The 12,344-nt window shown below is 52.1% G+C and overlaps 1 protein-coding gene across 9 annotated transcripts in view; it reads right to left on the bottom strand.

Moving 5' to 3' along the window:
• The window catches only part of PLEKHA2 (pleckstrin homology domain containing A2), an 88,601-nt gene that overhangs the window by 52,423 nt on the left and 23,834 nt on the right, over positions 1–12,344 (bottom strand). For 7 of the 9 annotated variants that reach the window (XM_008273961.5, XM_089325916.1, XM_089325915.1 and 4 more), the window contains one exon: positions 4,141–4,304. The exons of the other annotated variants lie outside the window; for them this stretch is intronic. In XM_008273961.5, the coding sequence (XP_008272183.1) occupies positions 4,141–4,281 (141 nt within the window). In that variant the 5' untranslated portion in view covers positions 4,282–4,304. The remainder of the gene's footprint in view (positions 1–4,140; positions 4,305–12,344) is intronic. 9 annotated transcript variants of the gene reach the window in all.

Below are 12,344 nucleotides of genomic sequence, written 5' to 3'. Positions count from 1 at the left end.
CAACGTCTTCCACTCCCCCACTCAGACTGTCCTCCACGCGGGGAACAGGTGCCCGGACAACGAGCTAGGGACGCACACAACGTCTTCCACTCCCCCACTCAGACTGTCCTCCACGCGGGGGACAGGTGCCCGGACAACGAGCTAGGGACGCACACAGCGTCTTCCACTCCCCCACTCAGACTGTCCTCCACGCGGCCTTCTGAATCACAGCCAAGTACCAGGCCCCACTGGCCATGACCTGGGATCTTGCTGTTCTGGGGCCATGCCAGTCTTTGTGGCCCAACCTCACCAAACTGCTCTGGGACACAGGGAAGGAAAAGCGCCAAGAGCACTCAGATCCCAGATCAGGCGCAGAGCAGCTTGTCCCAGACCCGTGATGCCTTCTGGGACTCCCGGGCATAGGGATAAAACTTGGGTGGCCCTTATCTTTCTGCCTGATCTCCACAAAATGCTAAACAAGTCACCTAACTCTGGTTGTGTCCTTGTCGGGGGGCGGAGAGGTTTTCATTCTGCCAAGGGCCAACTGGATATTTTTTTTTTATTTTTTTTTTGACAGGCAGAGTGGACAGTGAGAGAGACAGAGAGAAAGGTCTTCCTTTGCCGTTGGTTCACCCTCCAATGGCCGCCGTGGCCGGCGCGCTGCGGCCGGTGTACCGCGCTGATCCGATGGCAGGAGCCAGGTGCTTCTCCTGGTCTCCCATGGGGTGCAGGGCCCAAGCACTTGGGCCATCCTCCACTGCACTCCCTGGCCACAGCAGAGAGCTGGCCTGGAAGAGGGGCAACCGGGACAGAATCCGGCGCCCCGACCGGGACTAGAACCCGGTGTGCTGGCGCCGCAAGGCGGAGGATTAGCCTAGTGAGCCGCGGCGCCGGCCCCAACTGGATATTTATAACATCATTCATGGGCCATACATAATTATCAACTTAAAAAATAGCCTGCTATATAGATTTATTGAATTTCTAGTCCCCCCCGCGGTAGCCTTGGCAGAACCAGACCAGACAATTCTCTGGGCCTCCTCCGGCCCGCAGGCTGGGACGCTCTCCACCCCCGCCTTGGCCCATCGCGATGTGTGACAGTTTTCCCATCTGCAGCATGAAGAAGCAATACCAGGTGACCTCCAAAGTCACCTCCAACGCAGCCTTCTATGACTTTCTGACTCAGAAGTAGTCCAACACTGGTCCAGCTCAGGGAGCCAGGACACATTCTCCACTGGGGAGGGGCCCCAGACTGGAAGAGCAGGAGCAGCGAGCAGGCCACAGCCCTGATGAGAGACAGGAAACAGGCCAGGCCTTGGAGCCCAGATCCAGCCTGGCTGGCCCCTGCCTGGCTTTCGCAAGTGTGAAACCCTGGTGTGTGCAAAAAGACATAGGATCCCCAGAGTCAGGAGGGCTTTCTGCTCTGCGAGCTAAGATCTGAGATGGGCTTCTTTGTGTGTATTTGTGTGTACATAGGTTGTGTGTGTCGCTCCCCCTCTTCGTGGAGGAACGACACAGGACCCTGCGCTGTTCTTTCGTCTGCTCGGCCCTCCCCGGGTTTGCTGCTGGTTCTTCCCGGGTTGGCTACTATCCCTTCCACCTCCGTGGAACGGCAGTTCCCCCTGGCCACATTCCCCACTTCCGCAGGGGAGCGGCACACCGCCGGCCGGCTCTTCTCGGGGGCTGCACAGGTGTTCCTTCAGCTAGATGTTCCCCTTAGATGTTCCTGGTGCGTGCCGTCTCTCTCCTCCTTTATAGTCCTCCTCTGCCAATCCCAACTCGGCTGCCCACATGCCGAGTACGCTGCTCTCCTCCAATCAGGAGCAAGTCCTACAGTTTATTGGTTGAACTGGAGGCAGCTGGGTAGAAGCTGTTTACTCCTCTCCCAGCGCCATATTGTGGGAGAGCAGGTGCATAGAATAAGTCTTAATTCCAGTAACAGTATAGTCCGAGCTGCTCCCCACAGATCCCCCTTTCTTTTTATTTTTTGGCGTTGATACGCGCCTGTCTTCGGTGTCCCGCGGCACACACTCTGCTCTACTTGCTAGAGTTGCCACAGGTTCTTACAAGTCCTATCAATCAGGCAAACCGAATCCGGGTCCTCTCTTCGCCATGTTGTGAGGAGGTTTTTAGGTGCTGATGCGTGCCTGTGTTCGGTGCCCTGCAGCGCATGCTCTGCTCTGCCTGCAGGGCCTTACAAGCCCTAACAATCAGGCAAACCGAATCCAAGCCTTCTCATTGCCATATTGTGGGGGAGACTTATTAGTGTTGGTTCGTGCCTATCTTCGGTGACCTGCAGCTCATACTCTGGTCGAGCTGCTTGCTGGTGCTTACCGCCTTAATCAGGCAGACCGAATCCAAGCCTCCTAATTGCTGTGTTGTGGGGAGGCCTTACTGATGTTAATTCGTGCCTGTCTTCGGTGACCTGCGGCGCATAAGCTGCTAGCCGCCCGCAGGTGCTCATCGCCTCACTTAATCAGGCAGACCGAATCCAAGCTTTCTCATTGCCATGTTGAGGGGAGGCCTTTCTATTTCTCTATTTCTCTATCTCCGGGCATTCCTATTTCCCCCATTTTACTTCTATCTTCCAGCATTCCTATTTCTCTCATTTTACTTCTGAACTTCTGTTTCTCTTATCCCCGCGGCCTCCCGGTGCCTCGCCCTGCCGGCAGCTTCACGGCTCCACGCGGCTTCCCGGCGCCTCGCCCCGCCAGCGGGCTCCGCCCCGAGGCTGCTTCTCGGCGCCTCGCCGGCTCTGAGCCGCTTCAGCCCGCGCCTCTCTCATCTGTGTGGCTTTGCGGCTCTGCGCGGCTCGGCTTTGCGCGCACACTCCGCGGTCTCCGCGCTAGCCCCGCGTTCCCTATGGACTTGTGCCCCACACGCTCTCTGCGCGCGGCAGCCTCCGCGAACCACACAGCGTCAGCTCACGTCTCCGCCACTAGCATTCAATCTAAGTTCCCTGGGCTAGCCTGGCGAATTCAACCCAGCTTACGTCTCCGCCCCACGGTTTGGCTTCCCGTCCTTTGCTCCCCAGGCTAATCAGACGGATCCCAACCAGGCTTACGTTTCCGCTTCTGGTTTTAACTTTTCGCCCCCTATTCCCGGGCTAACTTGAGAATCCCAAAGTGGCTTTCGTTTCCGCCTCGGCCTGCCCCCCGCGGCTTCAATTTCTCTAACATTTTTCTCTACCCGGTATGTTTCCCCAAGCTTTCCTCCAACAATATTCCTCCCTCATTTCTCCTGGCCTCTCCCCACAGTCCGTATCCGAGTCTGTTTGTTCTAGCTTTCACTTTCGCTTTCGACCTTAGAGATTTCTCCCAGCTTCCCCCCGTAGTCCGTAGTCCGAATCTATGCCTAGGCTTTCAATAGCTTCTTCCGGCACCCTTTTCGTCCGGCTATTCCCTAGGCTGTTTGCTAGTCTCTCTCTCCGGTATTTTCCCAGTTCTTCCCTCCTAGGTTTCCTATCCGTCCTGGGTTTCCTATCCGAGCTAGGTTTCCTATCCGAGTCACGGCACCATTATGTCGCTCCCCCTCTTCGTGGAGGAACGACACAGGACCCTGCGCTGTTCTTTTGTCTGCTCGGCCCTCCCCGGGTTTGCTGCTGGTTCTTCCCGGGTTGGCTACTATCCCTTCCACCTCCGTGGAAGGGCAGTTCCCCCTGGCCACATTCCCCACTTCCGCAGGGGAGCGGCACACCGCCGGCCGGCTCTTCTCGGGGGCTGCACAGGTGTTCCTTCAGCTAGATGTTCCCCTTAGATGTTCCTGGTGCGTGCCGTCTCTCTCCTCCTTTATAGTCCTCCTCTGCCAATCCCAACTCGGCTGCCCACACGCCGAGTACGCTGCTCTCCTCCAATCAGGAGCAAGTCCTACAGTTTATTGGTTGAACTGGAGGCAGCTGGGTAGAAGCTGTTTACTCCTCTCCCAGCGCCATATTGTGGGAGAGCAGGTGCATAGAATAAGTCTTAATTCCAGTAACAGTATAGTCCGAGCTGCTCCCCACAGTGTGTGTGCGCGCACACAAGGGAAGGGTGGTGTTCCCCCACCTTCTGACCAGTAGCAGGTTGGAGGTACCCAAGTCACAAAGCCCCAAAGGCTAAGCCCACGTGCTCCCTCCCGGGCAGCAGTGGCCAGCCAGCACCCTGGCCCTCCCCCTTTGCCGCTCACCTGGGGGTTGTCCATGTACCAGAGAAGGCAGTTGGCCTGGGTGTCCAGAATAAAGTACCTCCGCAGGAACCTGCCGCTGTTCTCATTCTCCTCGATGTCCAGAAACCCACAGATCCGGTTCTGCCGATCCACATAAGGCATTCCTGGGCTCTGCTCATAGCACCCTGCGTGGCAGGAGGGAGGCGCTGGTGAGGAGGGGAAGCAGGCTGTGCCTGGGCACCTGGTGCAGGCACCTCTCTCTGCTCGGCTTGACTGGGAGAAGCCGAGCAGCGCTCCATCCCAGACAGACCCTAGAAACCCCTCTCGGCCCTGAAAGCAGTCGTTAACATCCGCTCACATGTCCTGAGCCGTCTTTCCCGGTTGTGTCAACACAGCATCGGGCACCTTCCCTTAGAGGATGTAAGCCTGGATCCCAGATCAGGGGCCTGGGTTCACATCCCATTGGTGTGCCCAGATTAGTGAGCCTTCCCGCCCCCTCCACCCTCACCTAGTAGCTCTTATAGATGGGCTAGACTGTGTCCCCTCAAAACCGATATGCCCAAGTCCAAACGCCCAGCACCTCGAAATGTGACTTATAAGGGGACCTCAAGATGCACACGGAACAATGGAATTAAACAGGAATTTTATTGGGGCCAGTGTTGTGCTGCTTAACTTCCTATCCAGCTCCCTGCTAATGCACCTGGCTGGGGAGGCAGCAGAAGATGGCCCAAGTCCTTGGGTCCCTGCACCCATGTGGGAGACCTGGATGGAGTTCCAGGATCCTAGCTTCAGCCTGGTCCAGTCCCTGCCATCTGGGGAGTGAACCAGCCCATGAAAGATCTCTGTCTCTGTCTCTCCCTCTCTGTCACTGTGCCTTTAGAACAAAATTAAAAAAAAAAAAAACCTTAAAAAAAAGGTAGCTTTATTCTAGTGCAAGAAAGGTTGAGGGATAAGCATTTGGTGCTGTGGTTAAGACACCACTTGGGGGGCCGGCGCTGTGGTGCACTGGGTAAAGCCGCCACCTGCAGTGCTGGCATCCCATATGGGTGCTGCTGGTTCAAGTGCTCCACTTCCAATCCAGGTCTCTGCTAATGTGCCTAGGAAAACAGTGGAGGACAGCCCAAGTCCTTGGGCCCCTGCACCCAGGTGGGAGACCTGGAAAAAGCTCCAGTCTCCAGTCTGGCCTGGGGAGTGAACCAGCAGATAGAAGACCTCTCTCTTTCTCTCTCTCTCTTTCTGCCTCTGCCTCTCTGTAACTCTGCCTTTCAAATAAATAAATAAATCTTAAAAAAAAAAAAAAAGACACCATTTGGGAAGCTCGCATCCCATATGGAAGTACCTGGGTTTGAATTACAGCTCTGCTCTCCCTGCTAATGCACACCTTGGGTGGCAGCAGGTGATGGCTCAAGTACTTGGGCCCCTGCCATCCAGGTGGGAGACAGACCGAGCTCCAGGCTCCTGCCTTAGGCCTGGTCCCAGCCTGCTGCTGCAGACATCTGGGAGTGAACCAGCAGAAGAAAACTCTTTCTCCCTAGCTCTCTCCCTTTATCCCTCTGCCTTTCAAATAAAGAAGAATAAATAGGTTTCTGTTTTTAATTCTAAACCACCTTCCTTTCAAAAAGGTTTTTAAAAGCCGGCGCCGCGGCTCACTAGGCTAATCCTCCGCCTTGCGGCGCCAGCACACCGGGTTCTAGTCCCAGTCGGGGAACCGGATTCTGTCCTGGTTGCCCCTCTTCCAGGCCAGCTCTCTGCTGTGGCCAGGGAGTGCAGTGGAGGATGGCCCAAGTCCTTGGGCCCTGCACCCCATGGGAGACCAGGAGAAGCACCTGGCTCCTGCCTTCGGATCAGCGCAGTGTGCCGACTGCGGCGGCCATTGGAGGGTGAACCAACGGCAAAAGAAGACCTTTCTCTCTGTCTCTCTCTCACTGTCCACTCTGCCTGTCAAAAAAAAAAAAAAAAAGGTTTTAAAAAAAAAGTGAAATGACTTTTTTTGTAAAAAAAAAAAAGTTTGAAATCCAGGGCTAGTTTTTTGGTAATACACATTTTCTATAAACTTTCCCAAGACCCTCTGTGTATGCATGGATTTAAAAGTGTTTACACCTGAATAAACTTATCTTTTCAGTCCATGTTCCATAAACTTCTTTTTTAAAAAGATTTATTTATTTATTTGCAGGATGAGTTACAGAGAGGCAGAGGCAGAGAGAGAGAGAGAGAGGTCTTCCATTCGCTGATTCAGTCCCCAGATGGCCACAAAGGCCAGAGCTGTGTCCATCCAAAGCCAGGAGCCAGGAGATTTTTCTGAGTCTCCCACATGGGTGCAGGGGCCCAAGGCCTTGGGCCATCTTCTACTGCTTTCCCAGGCCAAAGCAGAGAGCTGGATCAGAAGTGGAGCAGCCAGGACTCGAACTGGAGCTCATATGGGATGCTGGCACTGCAGGCGGCGGCTTTACCTGCTACGCCACAGTGCTGGCCCCTCCATGAACTTCTTGAAGTGCCTTCATATTTGGAGACTTGACTTTAAGGAGGTAAATTAAGTTCACACAAAGTTATGAGGCGGGCCCTGGCCCTTGGTCAGACATCTTCTAAGAAGAAATCTGGACACGGATAGGCACAGAGAAAGACAATGCCAGAAGCCCAGAAGCCCCTCAGAACTGCAAGAAGGAGGACTCAGAAGAAAGCGCCAAGCCCTGGGATCTCTGGTGACATGATCTGAGCCGCAGCCCCGAGCCAGCCTCCCATCCCCTGTGACTTCCCTGGGCCTCCCAGGAGCCAAGGCAATGTGTACTCTCTTCTTCTTACAGGCAGCAAGGCATAGCCATCCCACCAGGGTTACAAAACACCATGTGACACTCAGAGTTCTAAGGACAGTCAACTCCCACCACTGAGCTTGACCTGACTCCAACAGAGCAAAATGCACAGTGGCCTGAGCCCACAGCGGCCCTGGGTCTGCAGAGCTGTGGATGGCTGGGCCGTGACCTGACACTGGTCAGCAAGTAAGCTGTGGAGCAGGCAAGTCCCACGTGGTCAGGCTGATTCCAAGGAGAGCTGCTGGAGGGAGGGACCTGTCTCTCCCACCCCAAGGGGCCCTGCAGTGCTGAAGGGCTGCCCCCCCAAAATGTGGCACACACGAGCAAGCACATGGACGCCAGGTAAGGCCAGGCCAGCATCCCGAGGGGGACAGGACATCCCTGGCTACTCACTGGGCCATGAGGGGAGCACACAGGAGTAAAGTAGGCAGAGAAATGGGGCAAAGCTAAAAAAAAAAAAAAAAGTGAAAATGGCAGAAAAGAGGAGTTAAGAGAAGGACAAAAAGTGGAAAGAAGTTTTTACAAGGACAGTGGGGGAGGGACTGGCGTTGTGGAGCAGCGGGTTAAGCCACCTGCTACACCAGCTTCCCATCTGAGCACCAGTCTCATTCCCTGCTACTCCACTTCCCATCCAGCTGCCTGCTAATGCACCTGGGAAAGCAGCAGAGCATGGTCCAAGTGCTTGGGCCCCTGCACCCATGTGAGAGACCCAGATGGAGTTCCAGGCTCCTGGCTTCATCACGGCCATCTCTGTGTGTCTATGTGTGTGTGTGTGTGTGTGTGTGTGTGTGTGGTGTGTGTGTGTAACTGCCTTTCAAAAAAAACATAAATCTTTAAATCAAAAAATTTAAAAAGATGGTGGCAGAGGGGCAGTGGAGGCCAACAGCAGGGTGGGGGTGAGATGGACCACGCATAGCACAGTAGCAGCACCCACCTCGGAGGAACCTACACGCTGATTACAGGCGGCTCAGTGCCAACTGAAAGTCAGCTCCTGCCCCAGCTCCAGTTTCATATGGAGCGAGACTGCAGCAAAACCAAAGAGGTGGGTGCACACCAAGAGTTAGGAACAGGACCTGCTTAAGTCTTGCAGTCGACGGGCCAGAGACAGCAAGAAGAGAGGCCCAGCATCAGCTGGGGAAGGGAGCACACTTCCCCACCAACGGCTGATCCGGGACAGCGGGAGTGCCATGCCGAAGGCTGGGTCTGCCTTCCAGTAATGGTGCAGAGCTGTGTGGCCAGGATAGGGTGAATCCCTCGAAGGCAAATCAGCCCTAGAGACAGAATTTTCAGGGTTGAGGGGAAATGGGGGTCGGGGGGTTGCAGGTCTATTCTGTTCCAGTGACATCTCTCACAGCAAACATTCAAACTGCAGGGGGAGAAGAGAGCTGGCCACCTCTGGATCCAGCTGGCAATCAGAGTGTGCAGCTGCATTCTACTTCCATATTTCCCCCTTCAGGGACAGGCATCTGGCACAGTGGTTAAGATGCCACTTGGGATGCCCACATCCCATATCAGAGTGCGTGAGTTTGAGTCCCAGCTGTGCTCCCAATTCGAGCCTCTTGCTAATGCAGACCCCAGGAGGGCAGCAGGTGATGGCTCAAGTACTTGGGTGCCTGCCACCCACATAAGACCTGGATTGAGCTCCTGGATCCTGGCCTCGGCCTGGCCCAATCCTGGTTGTTGCAGGTTAATCAATGTCTGTCTTTTGCTACATCAGGCTCTCTGTACAACCCTGCCGGAGTCCACTTTTGTTGAGGGGCTCCCGTTTGAGTGTAGCCACAGGTGCAACAGGACCCTCGCAGACAGTAAGAAAAGGTAAGAAGAATTCTGGTTACCTCTCCTGACTGCAGATCATTTACACTGATGGGTGGAGGGTGGGCAGAAGCTGCTTGGATGTCCCAAGAAGCAGCTGAGTCACAGAGCTCATCAAGAACGTGGGAGCTACAAAGCAGGATCAGCTGCAGTAGAACGCGTCACCCAGAAATGTGGTTCCAATCCACCCACCACCAGGAGCCACTCGCTCAACACATGGTGCACAAAACACAAACCTGAGGCCCTAAACCCCAGCCCTCTGCCACTTTGTTCCAATCTCCCTTTGTCACAACAGCTGCTGATATCTAGCACACAGAGCCTGCAGCCCCAGCCGCCCCACATCCGGTCTCCTAGCGTCTGCACCCACGTCCCCACCATCTTCCAAGTCTTCCTGGATCTTCCTCTTCCTCACAGGGGCCTCTGTGAAAATTACGTCTGCCACCCCATCCCCAAGCTCCACACACAGTAGCAGAAGGGAGTGGGAACCACTGGTACTGAAGGGGCACGATGTGATGGACACACAACACTCGGCTGCCCCTCCATCTCCCTATGATCCACATCCCAGGATTCAACCAAATGCAGACAGGTGATAATAGCAGAAAAGCTCACATCTCTGTTGAACAATGTACATACCCCCTTCCTTTTTTTTTCGCCATTCCCTAAACACCACTAGTAACTGTTTCCATAGCATTTACAATGTATTAGATATTACAAGTCATCCAGAGACTTAAAGAATCCAGAATGTCACAGATTCTGCATTAAATATTCAAGGTCCCATGCTTCGAAATATCTTTCCAACTCACAGACACACTCCTCTGGTTACAATTTTCACTTGTCTTCTGGCTCCCCCAGAATCATTTGTTATCTTTAATTTCACTTTAACCTGAGTTCCCCACAGTAAAAATATTGACTAGAAGGTGACACAGGGTGGTTTATCTGCCCCTCCAGGTAAGCTCTGGGCCTCACATCCTAACAGTGACCCTCCCCTGTCTGCTGGAACCACAAGGAAGATGTTCACACTGTGCCAGGCACAAAAACCCCCTCTCCTTAGCAAGGCCCTTCGCCTCTGACCTAATGAAACTCCCTAGCCTTCCAATGCGTGGCTGACAGCACAGAGCGAGACAGAGCCCTGTCTTTCCAACCACGCCACATCTCCCTGGCAGGGCTCCCTGGCTTTGTTGCAAAAATCATAAGGATTCTGGAATTTTTAAAATAAAAATTACCCCAGCCAACAGTTTTCACTTTTGCATGATTTTTCATATTGCTATCCACAAAATCAACTTTTTCTAAACCTAACATGATATTATACACATTTTCCATGTTGCTACATGGTGTTTGTATAACATGGTGTTTCTATTGGTTGCATAATATTAAATTACTAAAACTCACTTAACCACTTCTTTATCATTAGACCATTAAGTTATTGGTAATTTTTCACTGGATAATAACATCAATATTTTCATGATTTATTTCTTCTTTGATACAAAAAGAGCCTACGTCCCACTGTGGCACAGCAAATTAACACCCTGGCCTGAAGTGCCGGCATCCCATATGGGCGCCGGTTCAAGACCCAGCTGCTCCACTTCCTTTCAGGCTTTCTGCTATGGCCTGGGAAAGCAGTAGAAGATGGCCCAAGTGCTTGGGCCCCTACACCTGTGTGGGAGACCCGGAAGAAGCTCCCAGCTCCTGGCTTCGGATCGGTGTAGCTCCCGCCATTGCGGCGAAATGGAGAGTGAACCAGCAGATGGAAGACTCTCTCTCTCTCTCTCTCTCACTCTCACTCTCACTCTCCTCTCTGTGTAACTCTGACTTTCAAATAAATAAATGAATCTTTTAAAAAAGTTAATGTAGTTAAACATTAGATTTCTTTGTGCATTGTTTAGGCTCTCTTAAAAAAAAAAAAAAAGAGCCTACGTCCCACATAAAATGACTAGATCACAGGTTATGATCTTTAATAATTCTTGAGACCAATTTTTTTTTTTTTTTTTTTTTTGACAGGCAGAGTGGACAGTGAGAGAGAGAGACAGAGAGAAAGGTCTTCCTTTGCCGTTGGTTCACCCTCCAATGGCCGCCGCTGCAGCCGGCGCACCGCGCTGATCCGATGGCAGGAGCCAGGATCCAGGTGCTTTTCCTGGTCTCCCATGGGGTGCAGGGCCCAAGCACCTGGGCCATCCTCCACTGCACTCCCTGGCCATAGCAGAGAGCTGGCCTGGAAGAGGGGCAACCGGGACAGAATCCGGCGCCCCGACCGGGACTAGAACCCGGTGTGCCGGCGCCGCAAGGTGGAGGATTAGCCTATTGAGCCACGGCGCCAGCTCTCTTGAGACCAATTACAAAACTGCTTTCTAAAGATATTTTATTTATATTGCAACCAGCAATACATTGTCACCATCACTATAATTTTACATACATAGAATGTTATTATTTTTAACTATTGTCAGTTTCAAATACATAATGATGACTAAGGATGTTGAAAATTTTTCTGCTTGCTTCCTATTTCATCTGCCTCCTGGACTTTGTCAAAAGTAAATCAAAAAGTATATGAACATCATCTCCCCCCAATTCTATCCTCTCTTTCTTTCCATCTCCTCTTCTCTCTGTCTCTCTCTCTCTCTCTCTCACACACACACACACACACACACTCACCAAACCAAAATATGGTCCCATGTAATTCAAAGAACTAAATAATGCCTTTTAATGAAAAGTAAAATTAAAAAGTACAGTTTAACAGGATGCAGATTTCTTCAGTAGAATACCATTTCCTAAACATGTGTTGTAAATGAAAATACTTATTTAATTTCTGGTAAAACTGGAACTTTGAGAAAGAGTGACCCATCCATCAGTGGTAGGGAGCAGGTTGATTGGCAGTTAGCCCGAGATTGCTGGAGGACCTCTGCCTGCTCTTCAGAGACGCTCATCAGAAGGAAGAGGCAGTGGCTGCCCACTTGGCATGAAAGGCAGGGCCCTGGGAGGCATCCCTGCCCCCCCCCCCCAGTCCTCTCTTCCACTGCGCTCTTGAGTGCCTGAGGTTCCACCATCAGGGATTCCAACCCAGAATAAAACTGCCCTAAACTGAAACCTTTATCAATCCTGTATCATAATATACAAGAGACAGCTGGGAGTGGGACCATGAGAAAACAGAATATACTGCAGATGAGACACAGGGGCTAGACAGTAAAGGGAGGACTGCAGCTTAAAACAGATGTTGTCCGCTCCAGAAAACAATATCCTAGGATTCTTACACACTAGGGACAGGAATGTGTATCTTTCTGGAGAACAATCTGGCACTATCCAACAAGACAGCTAAAACTGTTCATACCCTTTGACCCAATAATTCTGCTTCCAGAATTCCACCCAAGTAAATAAACAAAGATGCATATAGAGAGTAAAGTAAAAACATGGCAATTGCAGAAGAATTTATGAGTAATAATGAAACAGTGAAAATACCCAGAATGTTCCAATGATTAAGGAATGATTCAATAAATTACAGGACATTCAGGTCAAGAAATGCCACACAATTGTTGAAAAGGTATCCTTGGGGGCTGGCATTAAGACACAGTATGTTAAGCCACTGCCTGTAATGCTCCCATCCCATAATGGAGCGCC

Source organism: Oryctolagus cuniculus, chromosome 2, assembly GCF_051225735.1.
Source record: "Oryctolagus cuniculus isolate XC-2025 breed Fujian yellow rabbit chromosome 2, ASM5122573v1, whole genome shotgun sequence".
In the NCBI taxonomy this organism is placed as follows: domain Eukaryota; kingdom Metazoa; phylum Chordata; class Mammalia; order Lagomorpha; family Leporidae; genus Oryctolagus; species Oryctolagus cuniculus.
This window is presented reverse-complemented; position numbering and strand designations above follow the sequence as displayed.